General features: G+C 44.9%; 1 protein-coding gene across 11 annotated transcripts in view; it reads left to right on the top strand.

The window, feature by feature from the left end:
- Positions 1 to 21,404, top strand: part of lama5 (laminin, alpha 5) — a 162,304-nt gene that overhangs the window by 62,142 nt on the left and 78,758 nt on the right. For 7 of the 11 annotated variants that reach the window (XM_061765558.1, XM_061765549.1, XM_061765542.1 and 4 more), the window contains 11 exons: positions 3,717 to 3,855; positions 4,288 to 4,430; positions 6,496 to 6,599; positions 6,675 to 6,828; positions 11,859 to 12,022; positions 12,091 to 12,199; positions 16,529 to 16,626; positions 16,708 to 16,921; positions 16,995 to 17,121; positions 19,476 to 19,615; positions 19,948 to 20,063. In XM_061765558.1, the coding sequence (XP_061621542.1) occupies positions 3,717 to 3,855; positions 4,288 to 4,430; positions 6,496 to 6,599; positions 6,675 to 6,828; positions 11,859 to 12,022; positions 12,091 to 12,199; positions 16,529 to 16,626; positions 16,708 to 16,921; positions 16,995 to 17,121; positions 19,476 to 19,615; positions 19,948 to 20,063 (1,508 nt within the window). The remainder of the gene's footprint in view (positions 1 to 3,716; positions 3,856 to 4,287; positions 4,431 to 6,495; positions 6,600 to 6,674; positions 6,829 to 11,858; positions 12,023 to 12,090; positions 12,200 to 16,528; positions 16,627 to 16,707; positions 16,922 to 16,994; positions 17,122 to 19,475; positions 19,616 to 19,947; positions 20,064 to 21,404) is intronic. The other 4 variants (XM_061765482.1, XM_061765516.1, XM_061765496.1 and 1 more) reach the window with 1 other exon arrangement.

The following is a 21,404-nucleotide window of genomic DNA, read 5'->3' on the forward strand; positions in this document are numbered from 1 at the left end:
AATGAGGGAAAAAAAGAACTTCAATGCAAATGGCTGCAATATAACTGAATACTTTCCGTACCCACTATGCAATAGAAAATTTATGGAGGATTTTTCAGAACTGCTGTGAGTTATTTATACTGACTACAACTATTTTGTCATAACGGGAGACTTTAACATTCATGTTGACAATAACGTGGAGAAGAACTCTCTGCTATACTAGACACATTTGACCTCTCTCAACATATTAAGAGTCCAACCCACACTCAATGTCACATCTTAGACCTGGTCATGTCTAAGGATGTTGAAATTCTATCCATTGACGTTAATGATATGGCTATTTCTATTTTTGTGTATTCTTCCAAAAGGTTCAGACAACCTCTATGTCTGTTAAGAAAAGGTACAGAAATGAGAGTACCGCCACTAAGTTTATGGTGACCATAGTTGTGCCACAAACTGTGAATGCTGAGACAGTTGATGAACCTTTGGATCATTTCACCTGGAAAATCTCAAATGTCATGAATGCTGTCGCTCCTATTAAAACTAAGACAATCTTGAGGCCAGCTAGAACACCATGGAGGAGCATAATGATGGTGAAGACCTCCAAATGAAAGTGTAGGACGGGAGAACGTAAGTGGAGAAAAACTAAACTCCAAATTGACTATGACCGCTACAGACAAAGTAGCCAAGAGTTAGTCAGGGCTAGACACCAACGCTTTTCTGATATCATCCCCGAATCAGATAGCTCCAGAACTCCTAACAGCAGATAAATGCAATCAATTTGCTTATTTTAGTGATCAATGATATAAGGTTGAATACTGACTCGGGAAAGGTGTCAATTCTGGTCTTGTTGGACCTCAGTGTGGCTTTTGATACGGTAGATCATAATATACTGCTGAACAGGTTGGAAACGTGGGAAGGACTAAATGGAACAGTCCTTAAATGGTTCAGGTCCTACCTGGAGGAAAGGAGTTATTTTTTAACCATTGGAAGTGTTCAATCTCCTCGAATGACATTGACCTATGGGGTCCCTCAAGGGTCAGTTCTTGGACCCCTCCTGTTCAGCCTGTATATGCTACGCTTGGGTCAAATTTGACGATCATAGCTATGCAGATCACACAATTATATCTAGCAGTGTCTCCAGATGACTACAGTTCAACTGAGTCTAAAACAGCTAAATAACTGGATGAGACAGAATTTTCGTCAATTAAACCACAACAATACTCAGATAATTGTTTTTTGGCAATAAAGAAAAGAGGATTGCTGTTAGTAAATACCTGGAGTTACTCTCTTTAAAAACCAAAGACCAAGTCCGTAACCTTGGTGTTCTGATAGATTTCGACCTGACTTTCAACAGTCTTATCAAATCAATTACTAAAACTGTCTTCCAGCATCTGAAGAACATATCCAGACTGAAGGCTTGCATGTGTCAATCAGACCAGGAAAAGCTCATCCATACTTTTATCTCAAGTAGACTTGACTATTGTAATGGTCTTCTGACTGGACTCCCCGAAAAGAGCATTAAACAGCTGCAGCTCATTCAGAATGCTGCAGCTGGGCTTCCAGTCGGCTTTAGAATAGATTTTAGAGTTCTGCTACTGGTCTATAAATCACTAAATGGTTTAGGTCCTGAATACATGAAATAAATGCGAATGGAATATAAACCCAGTAGGGCTCTGAGATTAATAGACTCAGGTCAAATAGTGGAGCACAGAGTCCAAAGCAAACATGGTGAAGAAGCATTTAGCTATTATGCTGCACACAAATGGAATAAGTTACCAAAAGAAGTGATGTCAGCCCCAAGTGTGCATGTTTTTACGTCGAGGTTAAAAACTTTTTTTCAAACTTTGCATAAAGCATAATATCCATCCATCCATTTTCTGAGCCGCTTCTCCTCACGCGGGTCGCGGGCGTGCCGGAGCCTATCCCAGCTGTCATCGGGCACGAGGCGGGGTACGCCCTGAACTGGTTGCCAGCCAATCGCAGGGCACATAAAAACAAACAACCATTCGCACTCACATTCACACCTACGGGCAATTTAGAGTAGCCTATTAACCTACCATGCATGTTTTTGGGATGTGGGAGGAAACCGGAGTGCCCGGAGAAAAGCCACGCAGGCAGGCACGGGGAGAACATGCAAACTCCACACAGGCGGGGCCGGGGATTGAACCCCGGTCCTCAGAACTGTGAGGCAGACGCTCTAACCAGTCGGTCACCGTGCTGCTGCAAAAGTAAACCAAAAGATAAAATTGATAAAAAGTATTTGTATTTACCAATAAACTGTCCTAATTCTGTGCTGGGTTTTACCTATATAGTAATACAAAACAAAATCATGACAAAAACATTAAAGGTCATGAAAATTTATTGAGATTCAGCAATTTGATGATGCATCTACCTTAATTATTGAATAGTATCGGTATTGGCGACACCGGCCCAATATTTACTCGGTATCAGATCGATACCAAAATATGCAGTATCGCACACCACTAGTTGGATGGTTGTGCTTTAAATAGATGTTGTCACTTTGACGTTTGTTGTGTTGTATTTGTTGAGACATACCGGCTCGTTCTCATTGATGTTAGCCGGATCACCATTCGCCGCCGCATTCGTCTGGCTTGAATCCAAAGTGTTCCCGCAATGCCGCTGTGGCATTAGACTTTGAAACTAATTTCATTTATGCAGCAATTACTTTCTGTAATTGTACAGTTAGGGTTTAGGCTCGCCGTCAGAAAACTTAGCTTCGAGACCACTAATTCCTTCTTTCACTCTTCTTAAATCTCCACATACCGTGTTCCCAACATGGAATGTTATATTACAGGTGGAAGTCTGGTGTGTGTGTGTGTGTGCGCGTGAGTCCCTCGTCCCACATTGGCGAGCATGTTGACTGACAGGAGAATTGAACAAGTCGTGCAACTGAATGTCGATGATGTACAGTAGGGGTGTCAAACTCATTTTTGTCACGGGGCACATCCCAATTATGGAGGGCCGCTACGACTGTGGACCAATATAAATGAAAGATTACCTCGTATCCTGTCATGACAGTATACACAACACTGATGAATAACCAGTTTTGAAGTCAGAAGCCTATAAATACATGTTTTTCAACTATTACATTTCTTTTCAAAGGGGGATTGGTAACAAAAAATGCTTGCAAAGATCTCAATTACACCAGAACACAACAAAAACAAACAGCGATTTTGATTTGCTTTCGCTGGCCACATAAAATGATGTGGCGGGTCGCATCTGGCCCCCCGGGCCACCAGTTTGACACCTGTGATGTAGAGTATGTAAATGAGTCTTTATTGAGTCCAGAAAAGCTATCATGTCCATTTTTATTTCATCAAACAATAAGTCAATCTAGTATTTATCGTGATAGGCCTCCACATTTTTTTTTACATTACATTTTACTCTTTGATCTAAACTGCAATTCCTAAATTGAAATATTTGAGAATGTCCTAGGTAATCGAAATACATAGTGTATGGTTTTTCTTTTGTTTTAGTTTTTTTACAATGAAAGAAAATTGATATTAATCAGCAAAAAGGTTATTGTTGGTCTGGTTCAGATTTTTCACACCCCACCAGCCACCCTGATAAATGAGTATGAAACTAAAGTTGTGATGCAAAATGCCAACACATCGTCTTGCATCCATGTTTGCGTTATGAAGGTGATGATTTGAAGCTGTTGTCTCTCCTCTTTCCTTCATCCTCTTGCCTGGTGTCGGTGGGTGTGCGTTCAGTCCAAGGTGCTGGTGCTGGTGCGGGTGGTCTCTCCAGACCTCTTCCGCATGGTGCTGCGCTACACCAACACGGGGGGCGTAGACGTCCGGGGTCGGGTGTCGGTGCTGGAGGACGATGGGAAAAACTTCTGCGCCAACTGTGAGTGCTGCTGGTGGGCGGCTTCCTGTTCTTCCTCCTCTTCCTCCTCTCGTGAGGTCCCTCAGTTTCACGCCGCCAGTTGGGTGCGGCCAGAGCTTAGCAGTCAAACTTGATATGAAATTCATCTTTTTCACTTCTTGTGTCTCCTCCTCATCCTCTTCCAGCTCCTCGTGTATTGTATGCTCCTCTTCCACTTCCTTCCCAAATGGCTCCTCCTTCTCTTCTTCCTCTCCTGTCTTCTCCTTCCTCGTCTCTTGGCACAGCTTCTTCCTCTTCCTTTCTCTTGTCTGTTGCTGTTCCTCTTTCTCCTCTTTGTTGTCTTCCTATTCCGAGCTCATTTTACATCCTACCCTCAAACATGTTATTGTCATACAAGTGTCAAAATAAATGTGAAACACTATGACAGTGATGATGAGGATGATCATCTTCCAGGTTCCGAGCAGTCCAAAGAGATTGTCTTCACTCCCGGCACGGGGCCAACCTTCGTCAACATTCCCCAGGACAACTTTGTGGAACCTTTCGTTCTCAACCCCGGAACTTGGACTGTGCTCATCGAGGCTGAAGGAATCCTGCTGGTGAGAGTCATTAGTCATTATGCTGTTAATATGTATATGCATTTATGTACAATGTATGTATATGTACAGTATGTGCAGTGGAATCTCGGGTTACAAACTTAATTCATTCCGTGATCCCGTTTGTAACTCGGAACGTTCTTAAACCGAGGTAATGTTTCCCATTGAAATGAATAGAATTGTAATTAATCCGTTCCAGCCCAAAAATTAAGTTAGACTTGTTTTTTTAATCAGTGTGTGGTTAAAAATAAATATAGTGCATTATAGAAATAGATGAAAACACACTATTATAAAGAAATATTGTCATTTGAAAGATGAATTGCTCTGATGGCCAATTTACTGTGTATTCCTTTTCATCATTTTTGTTAATTTTTTTGAACATGTTTCAAATGTTATGTATTCATACCATACGCTTTGTTATTGACAAAACAGTAACCCTCATGAAAATCGGTTGAGAAATGAGCAAGCTACGACTTAATTTCAGTCTCCGTGCATTGCCTTCTATCAGAATCAGAATCAGAGTCAGAATCATCTTTATTTGCCAAGTATGTCCAAAAAACACACAAGGAATTTGTCTCCGGTAGTTGGAGCCGCTGGAGTACGACAACAGACGGTCAATTGACAAAGAACACTTTTGAGACATAAAGACATTGACAAAAAAAAACAGTCACTGAGCAGTAAAGGGTTGCTACGGGAACGTTGCCCCTGCCAACATGGCTGCCACGCAGGCACATCGGTTAGCCAGGCTGTTACAGAGTGCTGGCGTATCAAGTGTTCATATCAATGTGGAAATCTATTACGACATGATTATGCCGACATTAAATAACATACATACTGTAAATACCGTAATTTATTGTGTATAATGCACATTTCCCCCCCCACCCCCAAAAATGGTCAAAAGTCCAATAGTGTGCATTATAAATGGGTATAGGAGAAAATGAAAAAGACTTTCCCATTTTATAAATGTATGCCGCCTTCTAGAGGTTATGAAAAAGCTGTACACTTTCAAACAATATCCCGCCGCCCCCCAGAGGTTATGAAAAAGTTGTACACTTTCATTCAAGTATGCCACCTAGAGGTTATGAAAAAGGTGTAGTCTCCACTACACATTCCAACATTACAGGGGTACATATGAATCAGAATCAGAATCATCTTTATTTGCCAAGTATGTCCAAAAAACACACAAGGAATTTGTCTCCGGTAGTTCTGTGTGGAATCTGTCTTGTTCAACTACTGTATGGTCTTGGGCATGGTGCCTCGGCCATATTTATGCGGAACAACTAGTTTTCTGTCACCCCCCACCCAGATTCTTAGAGTGCTTTACCAGTACGAGTGTGAGAGCGATAACACCAAATTTAACACACCTGCTCCACCGTAACGCCTGAGACCTTTTAACACGAACGAGTCACATGGCACCGGGTGGAAAAATGCCTCATTTGGCCCAATTTGAACAGTTTAACTTTGGGGTGTTGTTTAGACATGAATGGCTATGTTCAAAACATTTTGTGGTGACAATAAATTTAGAAGTTCTTCACTTGTTATATGAGATGTACATTGAGGAGCAAAATGTCATTTAAGTGTTGTCCCATTAAAATATAATAATAATAATAATAATCCATCCATTTTCTGTACCACTTTACCTCACAAGGGCCGCGGGCGTGCTGGAGCCTATCCCAGCTATCTTCGGCCGAGAGGCAGGGTACACCCTGAACTGGTCACCAGCCAATCGCAGGGCACATATAAACAAACCACCATTCGCGCACACATTCACACCTACGGGCAATTTAGAGTCTTCAATGAACCTACCATGCCTGTTTTTGGGATGTGGGAGGAAACCGGAGTGCCCGGAGAAAACCCACGCAGGCACGGAGAGAACATGCAATGCAGTTTGCAATAATAATAATTAATAATAATAATTATTATTATTTATGAAAATCTGAAGTGTATTAATTTACCCTATGCACATATATATAATAATAATATATACTTTACATATGTGTGAGTGTATAATTTATATATGTTCATATGTATAATACTGATATAATAACCTTATAATTATCCTGCTCAGGATTTTTTGGTCCTTCTACCCAGCGCCTACTACGAGGCTCCCGTCCTGCAAATGCATGTCACAGAGCCGTGCATGTTCAACTCTCCACTGGATGCCAGCCACAAGTAAACTTGTTGTTGTTGTTGTTGTTGTTTTTGTCCGTGCTTCAATGCATGTGTGTCTTGCTTGTGTCCCAACAGCTGTCTACAGTACACATACTTGTCTCTGGAAGTCTTCCCTTCCCTGTTTGGGAATGATGCTAGTTGTCGCCATGACAACCACCTGCCGCACCCCTGCCCCATCGAAAGGGTCACCCTTCACCATCCCGACATGGCTGTTTGCAGTGGCTATGACGTAAGAGAGTGAATGCCTTGTTCTTGGTCTGCATTTACATCGCACAAATTCAGAGCTGTCAAATGGTACAGAATGTCCATATTTTGTGACGGAAATCACTGAATGCTGACTCGTTCCGGCTGTAACACTAATTGTGCTGGATACTGAAAAAAAAAGAGCGTCCGACATTACAGCCAGTACGGGGCAGACACTGGCCAGTACAAATTTCATGAATGAATATGTTGAAATGGCCTCCATGGTAGCAAAAAAAAATGTAAATAAAATGCAGCCCTATGGGGGGCACAAGCCAGTGCAAACTGTAGGCCGGTCACAAGCCCGGATAAATGCAGAGGGTTGCGTCAGGAAGGGCATCCGGCTTAAAACTTTGCCATCAAATATGAGCGTTTATCCAAAGAATTCCATACCGGATTAGGCGTGGACCGGATTAACAATGACCGCCACCGGCGCCGTCAACCTGTAGTTCATTCTGTCATGAACGGAACAAAGGACAGGACCCAAAATGCATGACTCTTATTCAAATGGGCAGTTTCAAAAAGAGAGGTTTAATAAACGACCAGAGGTCGGTACACAGGCAGGCAATCCGAACAGGCAACAGTATCCAAAAAACGTGAGGCAAAAAGGCAAGGTCAATAATCAGAACAGGGTCTAGGCTTACTATGAGTCGGTGATGTGGAAACAAGGAACGCTGGAACGTGACAACAAGGTACAACGAACTGGCGACCAGAAAGAATGAGAGATGACGTTAAATGCATGGAGTAATTACTGTCAACGAGGCACAGGTGGGGAAGATGCTCTCAGGAGCAGGTGTGTACGAGACGGGGGGAAGACAACAACCATAACACACACACCCATCACAGGGCGCCGGTGGAAATTCAGCTACTGTGGGTCGAAGACAAAGAAGAGGTGGAAAGCGGGTTCTTCGGCAGAAATAGAAGCGGAAAGCACAGAGCCTAGAATTGAATGTGAGGACTTTGAATGTTGGGACTATGAGAGGAAAATCTCGGGAGTTGGTTGACATGATGATTAGGAGAAAGGTTGATACATTGTGTGTCCAGGACACCAGGTGGAAAGGCCGTAAGGACAGAAGTTTAGGGGCAGGGTTTCAATGATTTGACCATGGAGTAGATGGGAAGAGAAATGGGGTCGGGGTTATTTTAAAAGAAGAGTTGGCGAAGAATGTCTTGGAGGTGAAAAGAGTATCAGATCGAGTGATGAGGCTGAAACTTGAAATTGAGGGTGTTATGGATAATGTGATGAGTGCCTATGCCCCACAGGTAGGATGTGACCTCGAGGTGAAAGACAAATTCTGGAAGGAGCTAGACGAAGTAGTTCTGAGCATCCCAGACAGAGAGAGAGTCGTAATTGGTGCAGATTGTAATGGACATGTTGGTGAAGGAAATAGGGGTACGGCATCCAGGAACGGAACTTGGAGGGACAGATGGTGGTAGACTTTGCAAAAAGGATGGAAATGGCTGGAGTGAACACTTTTTCCAGAAGAAGCAGGAACATAGGGTGACCTACAAGAGCGGAAGTAGAAGCACGCAGGTGGATTGTGCAGACGATGTCATCTGAAGGAGGTTACCGACAGTAAGGTCGTGGTAGGGGAGAGTGTGGCTAGACAGCATAGGATGGTGGTGTGTAAGATGACTCTGGTGGTGGGGAGGACGATTAGGAAGACAAAGGCAGAGCAGAGAACCATGTGGTGGAAGCTGACATAGGAAGAGTGTTGTGCGGCTTTTCGGGAAGAGGTGAGACAGGCTCTCGGTGGACAGGAGGAGCTTCCAGAAGACTGGACCACTACAGCCAAGGTGATCAGAGAGACAAGCAGGAGAGTAGTTGGTGTGTCTTCTGGCAGGAAAGGAGAGGAGACTTGGTGGTGGAACCTCAAATTACAGGAAATCATACAAGGAAAGAGGTTAGCTAAGAAGAAGTGGGACACTGAGAAGACCGAGGAGAGGCAAAAGGAATACATTGAGATGCGACACAGGGCAAAGGTAGAGGTGGCAAAGGCCAAACAAGAGGCATATGATGACATGTATGCCAGGTTGGACACTAAAGAAGGAGAAAAGGATCTATACAGGTTGGCCAGACAGAGGGATAGAAATGGGAAGGATGTGCACCAGGTTAGGGTCTGGAGGTCTGGAGTGGCAGAGAAGTATGTATGTTATGTACGAGGGCAGCAGAAAAGCGGTGAGGTGTGCTGTAGGTGTGACAGACGAATTTAAGGTCTAGTTGGGACTGCATTAGGGATCAGCCCTGAGCCCCTTCCTGTTTGCAGTGGCGATGGATAGGCTCACAGATGAGGTTAGACTGGAATCCCCGTGGACCATGATGTTTGCAGATGACATTGTGATCTGCAGTGAAAGCAGGGAGCAGCTGGAGGAACTGTTAGAAAGATGGAGGCATGCACTGGAAAGTAGAGGAATGAAGATTAGCCCAAGTAAAACAGAATATATGTGCATGGATGAGAGGAAGAGTGAGGCTTCAGGGAGAAGAGATAGCCAGGGTGGAGGACTTGAAATACTTGGGGTCAACCGTCCAGAGCAACGGTGAGTGTGGTCAGGAAGTGAAGAAACGGGTCCAAGCAGGTTGGAACGGGTGGAGGAAGGTGTCGGGTGTGTTATGTGACAGAAGAGTCTCTGCTAGGATGAAGGGCAAAGTTTACAAAACAGTGGTGAGGCCAGCCATGATGCACGGATTAGAGACAGTGGCTCCGAAGACACGACAGGAAGCAGAGCAAATGAAGATGTTGAGGTTCGCTCTCGGAGTGACCGGGTTGGATACAATTAGAAATGAGCTCATCAGAGGGACAGGCCAACCCCCCTGGCATTTGCTTTTCGGGTAACAAGGGGAAATGGTTGATGCAAACTATTTTAGTACGCCCCCGGCTACCAAACCACAGAGGCCATTGTTCTCTTTGCTCCCGGTGTCAACGCGTTACAAGTCACTAATCATGGCCGCCACGGTAGCAAATAAGCTACACTTCTTACAAGTATTTCTATCATGAAGGGAGGACGAGGATTAATGGGAAGACGGAAAAGCCATGCTAATTGCTAAGCTATCGTGGCATGGCGTCACCAAGCACTCAAATAAGTGATTGGGTGAACCAGTATACTTGTCACATCGGTGTGGCTGGAACCGCCTTTTCGTGTCGCATACCCAACTTTGAACAAAATACTCGGCAAATTACTGTAATACGTGTCTGGAGATATAAAAACAGGAAGTCCTCGAGTTACGACGTACTCGACCTACGACGTTTCGACTTTACGACGCCCGTGCCTCGTCCGCCATTTTGTCCCCAGCACCATCGTGTTTCTGCTGAGCGAGCGCATAGTGCTTGTCTGAGTTTGTGCGGCGGGAGTATCTTTGACTTTTTTGCCCTCCTTTTTTCACACTCTCAGCAGTAATGGCAAGTACAGCATCTTTTTTTGTTGTTTTGTTTTTGTTTTAATGTATTTTAGTTTCTTTATACGAAGTGTTAACCTTTCCCGCTACGGTCACCTGACCGTGGTCGGGAGACGCCTTCTCCAGGGCCGAGGTTGTCCTCCTCGGGGTTAACTCCCTTCTCTCGGCAACCATAAAGGCACGAAGCACCGATTTGCTACTTGAACGGCTTTATTAGCTCCTCTGCACATTCGACATCAACGGGTCCTCCGCTAATCGCTGCTTTTCCCCGGTCGCCGTCACTACACTTGCCACTGTACACGCTCGCACCTGCACGCACTCCTTCCTCCTTCACAGTCCCGCCGGAGGACGCCTGCGCAGTCCCGTCTCACTCACACACCGACGCACATGCCCACACACACTGAGCTTGCTGTCACAATCACGTGGGACAATACCCGTAACAGAAGTATTTCGACGTACATTTCGACTTTAACGGTGAAAGCCGACTTCCGCGGAAATTCAGCTTACGTCACCAGCGTAGGAACGAAACTCGTTCGTAAATCGAGGACTTCCTGTATAAAATAATACAGGACAGTGTCTGAATCGGAAATGACTTAGTACGTCACTGCCCATATTACTTGAGAACGGGGGCATGTAAGGCTAAAAGTATATTATTATTAATAAGTATTTGTAACTTAAGGGAAGATAACCTTTATTGGTCCCACAATGGGGAAATTTGCATCGTTTCAGCAGCAATAGTGGATATAGGAAATATAAATATACAATATAAATAGCATGCAAGAGAAGACAACCGAACAAGTAGCCTACTGTATATTGCACAAAATCGAAACCTCAACTGTTTTTCCTGCATAAGCTCTTCAATCTTTGAACCTTATGTTTGCTTGCAAAACAGAGTGCAGTTTTAATTTTGACTTTCACATTTAATGAACTTGCTGTTTTTTTTGGTTTTTTTTAAACCAAGGTTGAAAACCGGCAAAAATCGGCAAAGGCTAATTAATCCATACACACAGATGTTTTTGACTAAGGCATGTTGAAATCTCATATACTTTAATTCAGGCTACAACTGCATCCGCCCTTACAAGGTTGATGCAATAAGTACATTAAAATAACAAACATTAATGCTTTATAGCTTTATGACTAACTGAACACTGTCGTGGTAGAAATGGGGCAAGTTATTATTACTAAGGAACTGAAAATTGCGCCAAATAGCCACTGACGGAATGACTGTGTTCTGTACTTATATAGTGGGGGAGGGCCAACTCATGCCAAAGAGAAGCTGAAAAATAGTTCAAAGCTATATCTCAACAATTCAGTCTTAAATGCTTGTCAGTCTTTGCATGTTTTCAGCACTTACGTTCAAACATATTTAGAAAACAAATCACAAAAATGACTTCGTAGCGTCTTTAAACATGAAGTAAATATGCTACACTGAAGGCGTATCTAACATTAAATGTGATGTAACTTTGCTCCGTTAGAGGTGTAAAGGCAAATAAAAATAGTGAAAACATGCTCTTTTGGAGGTCTATAGAGCATTAAATGATGTAAATACGCTTCATAAGAGGTTTATAGACGTGAAATAACAAAATGAATCGTTGTTAATAAGACATTTGTCCAAACTGTGCCAGCAGATCAGTGTGGAGATGCGAGCAAACGTGAAGACTGATGTCTATGTGCTGGTGGTGGAGTACGCCAACGTGGAGGAGTCAGCACAAATCCTCGCTGTGACCTTTAGTTTGCCAGGAGCCCAAAGGCAACAACACAGTGTTACTCTGATGCACTGCACCTTCAGGTGCTCCTCCAAGTGCTGCTCATCATAAAGTTGTCAAGTTGTCTTCAATAATCTTTGTGTTTATCCAGCTTCCTGTGTCGAGCGGTTGCTGTCGATGAACACAAACGAGTGGCACGCTTCTCTCTGCCCGGTGACACGGAACTACAGCTGTCCGCTGAGAAGGCCGGCTTTTTCTTGGTACACATGCCAGTGCCGTGACTAGATTTGCTGACGAGTTTGTGCAACGTTCTCCTGCTCCATGTCACCAAACCCAATATGCAAACATGTGACAGGGAATGGATATACGTAGATATACATGATCCATAAAGGGTGGGACAAAATATCCTTGAGTCATCACCCCTATTGTGGTTTAGCGGTTTGTTTTCACAAGGATCTCAGGTGCTAAGTTCTCAGGGGTTAATGCCCCTGGTAGGGTCACCCCGGGAAAACAGGTCCTAGGTGAGGGACGAGACAAAGCATCTCTCAGAACCCCTCATGACGACAAAGAAAATTAGCCTTCATTTTCCATCGCTCGGACGCGGGCACCGAGACCCCACTTTGGAGACAGGCCTGTGGGGCTCGATCTTGAGCCCATCAGGGCCTACACCTATAAGACCCGGGTGGGCACAACCCGAAGAGGCAAGTTAGGTACCCCTTCACACGGGCTCACCACCTGTGGGAAAGAAAAAGGGGGTTGAGTGCATCTGAAGGACCTTGGTGGTCCGATCCTTCAACAGAAGTTGGCTCCAGGAATGTCGAATGCCACTCTTCTGGCAGGAAAGGAGTATCATAATAATAATAATAATAATAATAATTTAAAATAAATACATAAATTAAAAAAAGCCTGAGCTGGTGTGCGATGTCGAGAGCTTCTGACTCGATATTCTGCAGCGGGGCTTGCCTCGAATTTCAGCTTGGTCTTCCAAACAAGTTCTCTTGAGAGGGGTTGGACTCTCTTCCACGCTGAAGTTCCTCTCATTGAGAAGCGCTGAGCAGGTGTGGGGATTCTGATTTCCCCCCCGGCCTTGGTTTCAGTGCAATGGATGACAAGGTAGGTACACCATGACCATGCATGCTGAGGAATAGTTGTCTTAATTGGCATAGTTAAAATCGTCGAATGATGGCGCCGAATGACGGTAACATGCTACGAGCCTCTCTCTCCCTTTCAGTCATTTTAGCCCTCGTTATTCGTTTGTTTGCACAAGCCGTGTCTTCCGCAGTCATCTCTGTGACCGTGAAAGTTTACTGGATACTAGATCAAATGTTCGATTTTTGCACGCCACCAGGATCACATAAAGACATTGTGCGAGACCCAAAGGTAGTGTGGGGCAACGGCTACAAATGCCAACACGGGCGGAAAAAGAAAAAGAATCATCTTTATTGTCGTGAACATGCATGCATGCACACAAAATTTGTTCTCTGCATTTTACCCATCACACTTGTTAGTGGAACACACTGGCGCAGGGGGCAACGTAAACGCCCAGGAGCAATTTGGGGTAGAGGAAGAGGAAGACATGGAGGGCTACTTGTGAGACTTTGGCGCTGACCCACCCGTCCTCTGTTCATAAGCATTTTGCTCGCTAATGTACAATCGATTGGCAACAAGATGGATGAATTATACTGCTGGATTAGCACCCGGCAAGACATGAAGAATTGTTGTGTTTTGCGCGTGACGGTGACCTGGTGAACAGCAGAGGCACTGGACAGAGCTATAGAGCCAGATGGATTGTCAGTGCACCGCCCGCACGGCTCGAATGAGGCAACTGGTAAATCCTAAGGAGGATCGGTGTATTTTCTGGTGTAGCGTATATTGGTCAAATAAAAATGGAATTAATTGAAGAGAAAAGAATAAGCCGGAAGCGACGCTTGCGTTACTTCCGGTTTACCGTAATTTTAAGTTTCATTGTTTAAATCAAATTAATGTCTCCAAAAGGGCACCACGTCACTTTTTGTAAGTATAAACTTTAGGAGAAATGACGAGAAACCTTTTTATCAGTCTCGTAATCTGAAGGTTGCTACACTTTATGACATTTTGAGGTTTACTTCAACGCAGAACACACAAAATACAACCAACAGTGGAATTTTGTGGTCTATTTAATGACAACTAAGGAAAGACACAGCTACAACTACAAACTCCAAAAAGAAAATAACACTAATGGTAAAAGAGAGGAAAATGGAAAAGAGGACATCATGTGTGTGGTCGCTGGGCTCAAATAAATGAGCGTGAGCGCTTAATGCGTTGATTCAGAGCGAGAAAAGGCAAACCTGGGATTTCGTGTGAAGCTAGTCATTTCCCCAAAAGAATTAGGCACTGATGTTGTACATCATAGTAAGGATTGATGTGTCGACTCACGAACGCAGAGCAGCTGTTCTTTGGGGAGTGGTCTTCCACCGGACCTCGGGCGGAAACGAAGCAGGTTTGGTTGAAGAAAAACCAGATGCACAAAGATAAAACCAAAAAGACATAGGAAAGGAAAGTTGTTGTCCCGTTTGGGATGCGCTCATAACTTTCCTGCCGGTTGAATTGGTGGCGGGCCGAGCTCTCTGGCCCTCAGAGGCATGCGGCACCGCTACGGGATGCCGGTAGTTGCTCGCTGAGGCTCCGCCGACCGATTGTGGCTAGGGAAAGATATCGAAGTCGCATGGCTGGCTTCTTCGATCGAAAACGCCGCCGGCTTGGTTGCTGCGGGCGTTCGCGCACGTGGTGGCCCCCGGAGGCACCCGAGGACAATGGAAACAAAAGAAGGGGGTGGGGGAGGGGGTTGGCCGAAGGCCACCCTGGCCGGCGTTCTGCCAGCAAGACGAGGCGAGAGAAAAACAAAAGACTGGAGGAGGAAAGTGTGAGTTAAAAGTTAAATACCCCAGAGGCGGGGCCTAGGAAGAGGGATTGCCGACTTGGAGAAGACCACACCCATCAGCCTGAATCTTGTCTACAAATTTGATCAAATGGGTTTAAAATCATGTTAATCTAAAACACTCCCAGCTTTGTACTCTCACACATAGAATCATTGTTTAAACTTTGGTCGTGGCAGATCGGTTGCTGAGTGTTCAAGACAACATTTGGTACTGTTTGATTTCACATCACGAGGAACAGCTTTCAAAATCTTGCAGAGGACCTGTCAAACTGACAATGGGGACACAGACACCAAGGCATACATTTGGAATATTTCTACAGAGTTTGTAAGATATCAAAACGGACATTTTATCTTCTGTTCACAAACGGGGTGTCCACAGGTTGCAGCTTGCAGTTCCTCTCAACGCCAGTGGGTGGCACCTCACATGCACGTTTAGTATATTAACCACAGAGTCTTCTTGGAGGGAGTGTCCCTTCAAACCTTTGGTCGGGGAAGGAGTCTTTTGAAGCCAGGAATCAAGAGTTGACGTCAAGCTGCTAATTAGGTTATGGTCCACTTGACATACAGCAGGCATATTCCCCTAGCGGCCGTCTCAGAGCAGGGCACCGTGGAGGAGTGGGGTTATCACGTGGTTGGGAGTCCCTGTGGCACCTCAGTTTGCGGAGCGCATGTCCGCTACAACTCATGGTGCTCGGATGTGGATGAAATCTCCCGCACGTTTGCTGATATTGGAGCAGCTCACTATCAGATGAAGGCCATTCTACTGTACTCCCCCACGGAATTTCCATCCCTTGTTTTTGTAGCTGTTTACATTCCACCTGAAGCCAATGGTGCAGCTTAGCTGAGCTCCACTGTATTATCAGTCTCTGTGTAACCTGCAGGCCATTTCCATTGTGGCAGGAGATTTGAATCCCTGTACTCTTAAAACAGTGCGACCTAAATATTATCACCACGTCTGCTGCTGTAATAAGACTGGCTCACTGCTACTCCACCATAAAGGGGGCTTACAGGTCTGTCCCACGGCCGCATTTCAAGAAATCTGTACTGTTATTGCGAGTTTGCAGGAGGAAAAACGTGTGAAACCCACTTTGAGCACTGCACAGTGCTGGTCAGCGGATGATAAGCTCAAACTTCAGGGATACTTTCAATATTTGTTTGTGGTTTTTTTTGTGAACACAGACCTGAGTCTTTTTTAGCTAAGGTATTTTATTTCTTGTTCTACATTACAATGTCAATGTTCATTATTCTTACAATTCGAATTAAAAGCGAATTTTTCTCAAAAAGGATGTACTTGCACTATGCTCTAGTATCATATCAGTGGCTCGGGTTGGGCATCAAGAATCGAAAACTGATTGGAACAGGGACTAACATTCTGGTTCTCCCGGAATCGTTCAAATTGAAAAAATGCGGTTCCCGGTTTCGATGCCTACAGTCCGCCAACCCCGAAGAAGAAAGTGTCGAAAACCAACGAAGAAGAGCGCGCACAAAGACGTGCTTGTGCCCAATGGCAGTGGCAAAAAAACCTCAGTGCAACACTTGGATTAAGATTGTATTGTGCAAAGGATGCTTTGCCTCAACGAGACGATAATGACTCAAAATCCCCCCCCCCCCCCCCCCCCCCCCCATATGCAGATGGGGGTGTTAATTGAACATTATCGTTCTGGTGTTGTAGCACAAAATCTACCTGGTTCCTCAAGAGCACTTCTCCATGGAGTATGTGGATCCTAAAGTCCTTTGCATCAGCACTCATGGACACTTCTCCAATGACAGGTATGATCGTCTTCATCATCATCATCATCATTTCATAATGTCCTGATCCCCGCTCACACCAGCCTCGCCTCTCTCCTGTAGCTCTTCCTGCGTCCCCTCGCGCTTCCAGACACCGTCTAACTCACTGGTCCTGAAGGAGAGTCAGAGGTCCAACACGCAGGATCCCATCTTGGCTTCGCCTGCTGGCACCCTCCCCCTTCCCAGCCCCCAGAGGCACCGATCAGCCTGGGCGGCAGCAGACCTACCCCCCCAGGCAGCGGACAATGGCGACCACATTAGACTGGACTCGCTGCGGGTAACTCTGTGGACCCACACATTAGCGCGGCGGCTATGTGCCTCGTTCACACTCTGGACTTCCTCTTGCCCAGAATGCAGCAGTGTACGCTACTCACGTCCACGCACCAGGCCGCTATGTCTTCATTCTCCACTATCATCAACCTCTGCACCCGGCTTACCCCATCCAGGTCGACATCAACGGCGGTCACATCTGGAAAGGTAAGACACTATCTATGGACCAGTGTTTCTTAACCTTATTGGAGGTACAGAAGCAAGCAACTTTCATATGCGCATTCATGGAACCCTACGTACTTGTACCCTACGTGAAAACAAAATATGGTTTATTTCAAATTCAAAACAAGTACTTTAAATATTCTATTTGTGCACCACACATCAATTGCACACAAAATCCACGTGTAGTTGCACACAATATCCATGTGTTCAAAGAACAAAACAAAAAAAAACAAGTTCAATGAATTTTAATGTCAATGAATGTGCTGTTGCGTTTCACCTTGGCAAGTGCCACTCGCCATTTTCAAAATAATGTCTGTTCCTTTTATTTGTTTTTATGCGTACAATCCTCAAAAACGATACGTCCAGTGCAAGCTTTGCCATTTTTGGAATTGGTTGAAGCGGCACGGATGCTTTTCCCACTTGTCGGTCTATTGCTGTCATAGATATGAACAACAAGTAGATACAACACGCTCCTTTCCGTTACTTGCTCACAACGCTGTACAATCACAACAAGGGAACTTAGAATAACCTTTTATAGGTAAGAATATTTTTTGTCATTTTTTTTCCCCCAAATGTTCTGTATTAATAGCACATGCTTTGTACTATTATACATTGACAAAAAATGTGAACCTCATGAAAATCAGTTGAGAAATGAGCACGCTCATATTTTCAATAGCCACGCATCGCCTTTGACGGGAACGTCGCCCTCGCCAATGGAGGTACATTTTTAGTCGGGCTCCTCCAGTGCATTGGTGTAAGTCGGCTTTTATTCAAGTCCGTCTATTGCTGTTAGCACTCTGAAATCATTCGGCCAACCCCTCTCCTATTAAATGCGACGCCGCTCTCAACTCGAGGCGTTGCGCCATGCTTCAACGGCAAACTACCTTGCTATGTAACACGACGTGGCATTCCATCGTCACACCTTCGCAGCACATACGCAATGAATTGGTTCGTCAACGGTCCTCGGCGCCCTCGTAAATGCAGTGTGAAAAGCTGTTTCAGCCATGGATGCAAGCACACACGCACACACACTGCGTATTTCTTTTCCTCTGCTGAACCCCTGAGAGTGACTCACCGAAACCCTGGGCTTCGATCGAAACCAGGTTAAGGTTCATGTATAGTTCTTAATTACATACAATGCTGCTGCCTTTTCTTTGCTTTAACATCTGTGTACATATAGGACCCGATTTACTAAGATCCCAAATAGCATGTGCTAAATTGTGTGTTCATTCGATCAGATTATGCGTTTTTGGTGGCTATGTTTCGCATGAGCTACTAAGATTGCGGTCCTTGGGGTCTGACATACCACGACCTAAATTGCGTGTTCGCGCTAACTGATTGCGTTGGGGGGATAAGTGTGCTCTACCAAGATTGCGGCACAGCTGGCAGCAGGTGCAAAGGTGTTGGAGACTGTTGTACACTATACAAATAAGGGCTTTTGGCTTCGTGATGATTTTCACCATGGAAAAATAAGGAGTGCACCGTGATGGAATTGGAAAAGCTACTGGAAAAGGCAAAACAATATATTGTATTACTGAGTTTCTGATCATTTTACATGTTAATTACATACAATATATATATACAAAGACATACACTTTTTCTCTCACTGTCGGACATGAAATCAGACAAAACCTTTCCTGGTTTAGGTCAATTAGGATTACCCAAATGATTTCGAGTCGTTAAATGCCGGAATAAGAATTTTTCCCTTACTTTCTTCAAAGTTCGAAGTTAACACGCATTTTGTTAGTATTTGGTACTATATTGCCTTTAAACTGTATGACTTGGGTCAAACGTTTTGGGTATCCTTTCACAAGCTTCTCGCAATGGTAGGCAGGGATTTTGGCCCACTCCTCCTGATAGAACTGGCGGAACTGAGCCAAGTTCATAGGCCACCTTGCTCACACACGTCTTTTCAGGTCTCCCCATACATTTAGAATTTTGAGATCAGGGCTTTTTGCTGGCCACGCCAAAACAGTGACTTGGTTATCCTTAAGCCACTTTGCAACACGTTTGCCAGTATGCTTCAGGTCATTGTCCATTTGAAAGACCCAATTGCGCCTAACCTTGAACTTCCTGGCTGAGGTCTTGAGATGTTGGTAAAGGTTAGTGAATAAAGTCATGAAAAAAATGCCCCAAAAAATCATTCTATCATTATTATGGCATTTAGCAAATAGAAATAAGGAAAAGTCTACTCTGATTTCATGTCTGAAAACACTTGTTTTTTTGTTTTTTTTTTAAATATAATATATAGTCCCTTCTCCACCACAGGAAGCTTTTGAGGAACTTCCCTATCTTGAATTTGGATTGTTTTTGTTGATGTTTCATTTACTCTGTATCAGGCCACGTCAACGCCTCCTTCTGCCCGCACGCGTATGGCTGTCGGAATGTCCTGGTGTCGGAAAACCAGATCATCCTCGATGTGAGCGACCGCAAGCTCTTCCTCAGCGTGCAGGTTCCTGCGGGTAAAACACTGTGGCTGGTGAGTTGCAGTGATCACACTGGACCCACACAATGCAACACAACCGAACTGATTTAGAAATCCAATTTCAGGGAGATCAGAATCAGAATCATCTTTATTTGCCAAGCATGTCCAAAAAACACACGAGGAATTTGTCTCCGGTATTTGCAGCCGCTCTAGTACGACAACAGACAAGAGTCAATTTACAGAACAGATGGTCTGAGGTTCACTAATACATTTTTAGTCAGCAAAACATGGACCATGACCTCATCACATTTTTACCTCCCTCCCCTGCAACTTCATCCCAGCATGATCCTTTCTGGTCATGGATTTTTTCCCCCATGACTTTCCAGGACTACGTGCTGGTGGTGCCTGAGTCCAGCTACAGCTCCAGCTATCTGAGTGAGGAACCTCTGGACAAATCCTACGACTTCATTAGCAACTGCGGCCAAAGCAGCTTCTTCATCAAGTGAGTAGCAGAGCACTGTGGCGGTTATTACTAGTTACACTGGAACCACATTTAACAAACTTAATTCATTCTGAGATTCAGTTTGCAAAACGAATCAATATTTCCGATTGAAATGAATGGAAACAGAATTCGTCAAGTTCATTTCTATAACCCTTAATCACAAAAAAACTCTCAAAGGGCATTCTAAGCCCGCGGTTCCCAAACATCTGCCACAGCAACGCCTCTGGGGAAATGGTCTTACTGTTGCCTTGTTGTGGTCGGTCAATGCAGAATCCTCCAGGGCACAGTCCCACTTCGCTCATACACACCAAGCCCACTCTCCAAGCAGGAGGGGTGTGGAAGAGATGCTGCTGTGTAAATTGCTTTGTATTGATAAGTTGTGTATTTAAATAAAGATCTTAAAACAATAAAAGAGATCCTGCAGTAAAACAGGTCAAAATCCAAAGGATAGGGGGTGTGGTTTACCTAAATGTGAGCGTGTAGAAACAAGTCCATCCATCCATTTTGTACCGCTTATCCGAGGTCGGGTCGCGGGGGCAGTAGCTTTAGCAGGGACGCCCAGACTTCCCTCTCCCCAGCCACTTCATCCAGCTCTTCCCGGGCCAGCCCAAGGATGTAGTCTCTCCAGCGTGTCCTGGGTCGTCCCCGTGGTCTCCTCCTGGTGCACCTCACCCGGGAGGCATCCGAATCGGATGCCCCGGCCACCTCATCTGGCTCCTCTCGAGGTGAAGGAGCAGCGGCTCTACTCTGAGATCCTCCCGGATGACCGAGCTTCTCACCCTATTTCTAAGGGAGAGCCCGGACACCGTGCGGCCACTTGTATCCTGGATACAAAGTCCGCATCACTGCAGACGCCGCACCGATCCGCCTGTCGATCTCCCGTCTCCATTCTTCCCTCACTCGCGAACAAGACCCCAAGATACTTGAACTCCTCCACTTGGGGCAGGATCTCACGCCACCCTTTTCCGACTGAGGACCACGGTCTCAGATTTGGAGGTGCTGATTCTCATCCCGGCCGCTTCACACTCGACTGCGAACCGCTCCAGTGAGAGTTGGAGGTCACGGCAGAACCACATCATCTGCAAAAAGCAGAGATGCAATACTGAGGCCACCAAACCGGACCCCCTCTACGCCTCGGCTGCGCCGAGAAAATCTGTCCATAAAGGTTATGAACAGAATCGGTGACAAAGGGCAGCCTTGGCGGAGTCCAACCCTCACCGGGAACGAGTCCGACTTGATATGCGAAAGATGAATACAGAAAAATACAGTTCAAGTAAGGGTCTTGATTTGCAATTGAAGAGAGTTGGGTCAAATATAAGCCACCATTTCTTTGCTGAGTCG

This window comes from Phyllopteryx taeniolatus, chromosome 1 (assembly GCF_024500385.1).
Source record: "Phyllopteryx taeniolatus isolate TA_2022b chromosome 1, UOR_Ptae_1.2, whole genome shotgun sequence".
Taxonomy (NCBI): domain Eukaryota; kingdom Metazoa; phylum Chordata; class Actinopteri; order Syngnathiformes; family Syngnathidae; genus Phyllopteryx; species Phyllopteryx taeniolatus.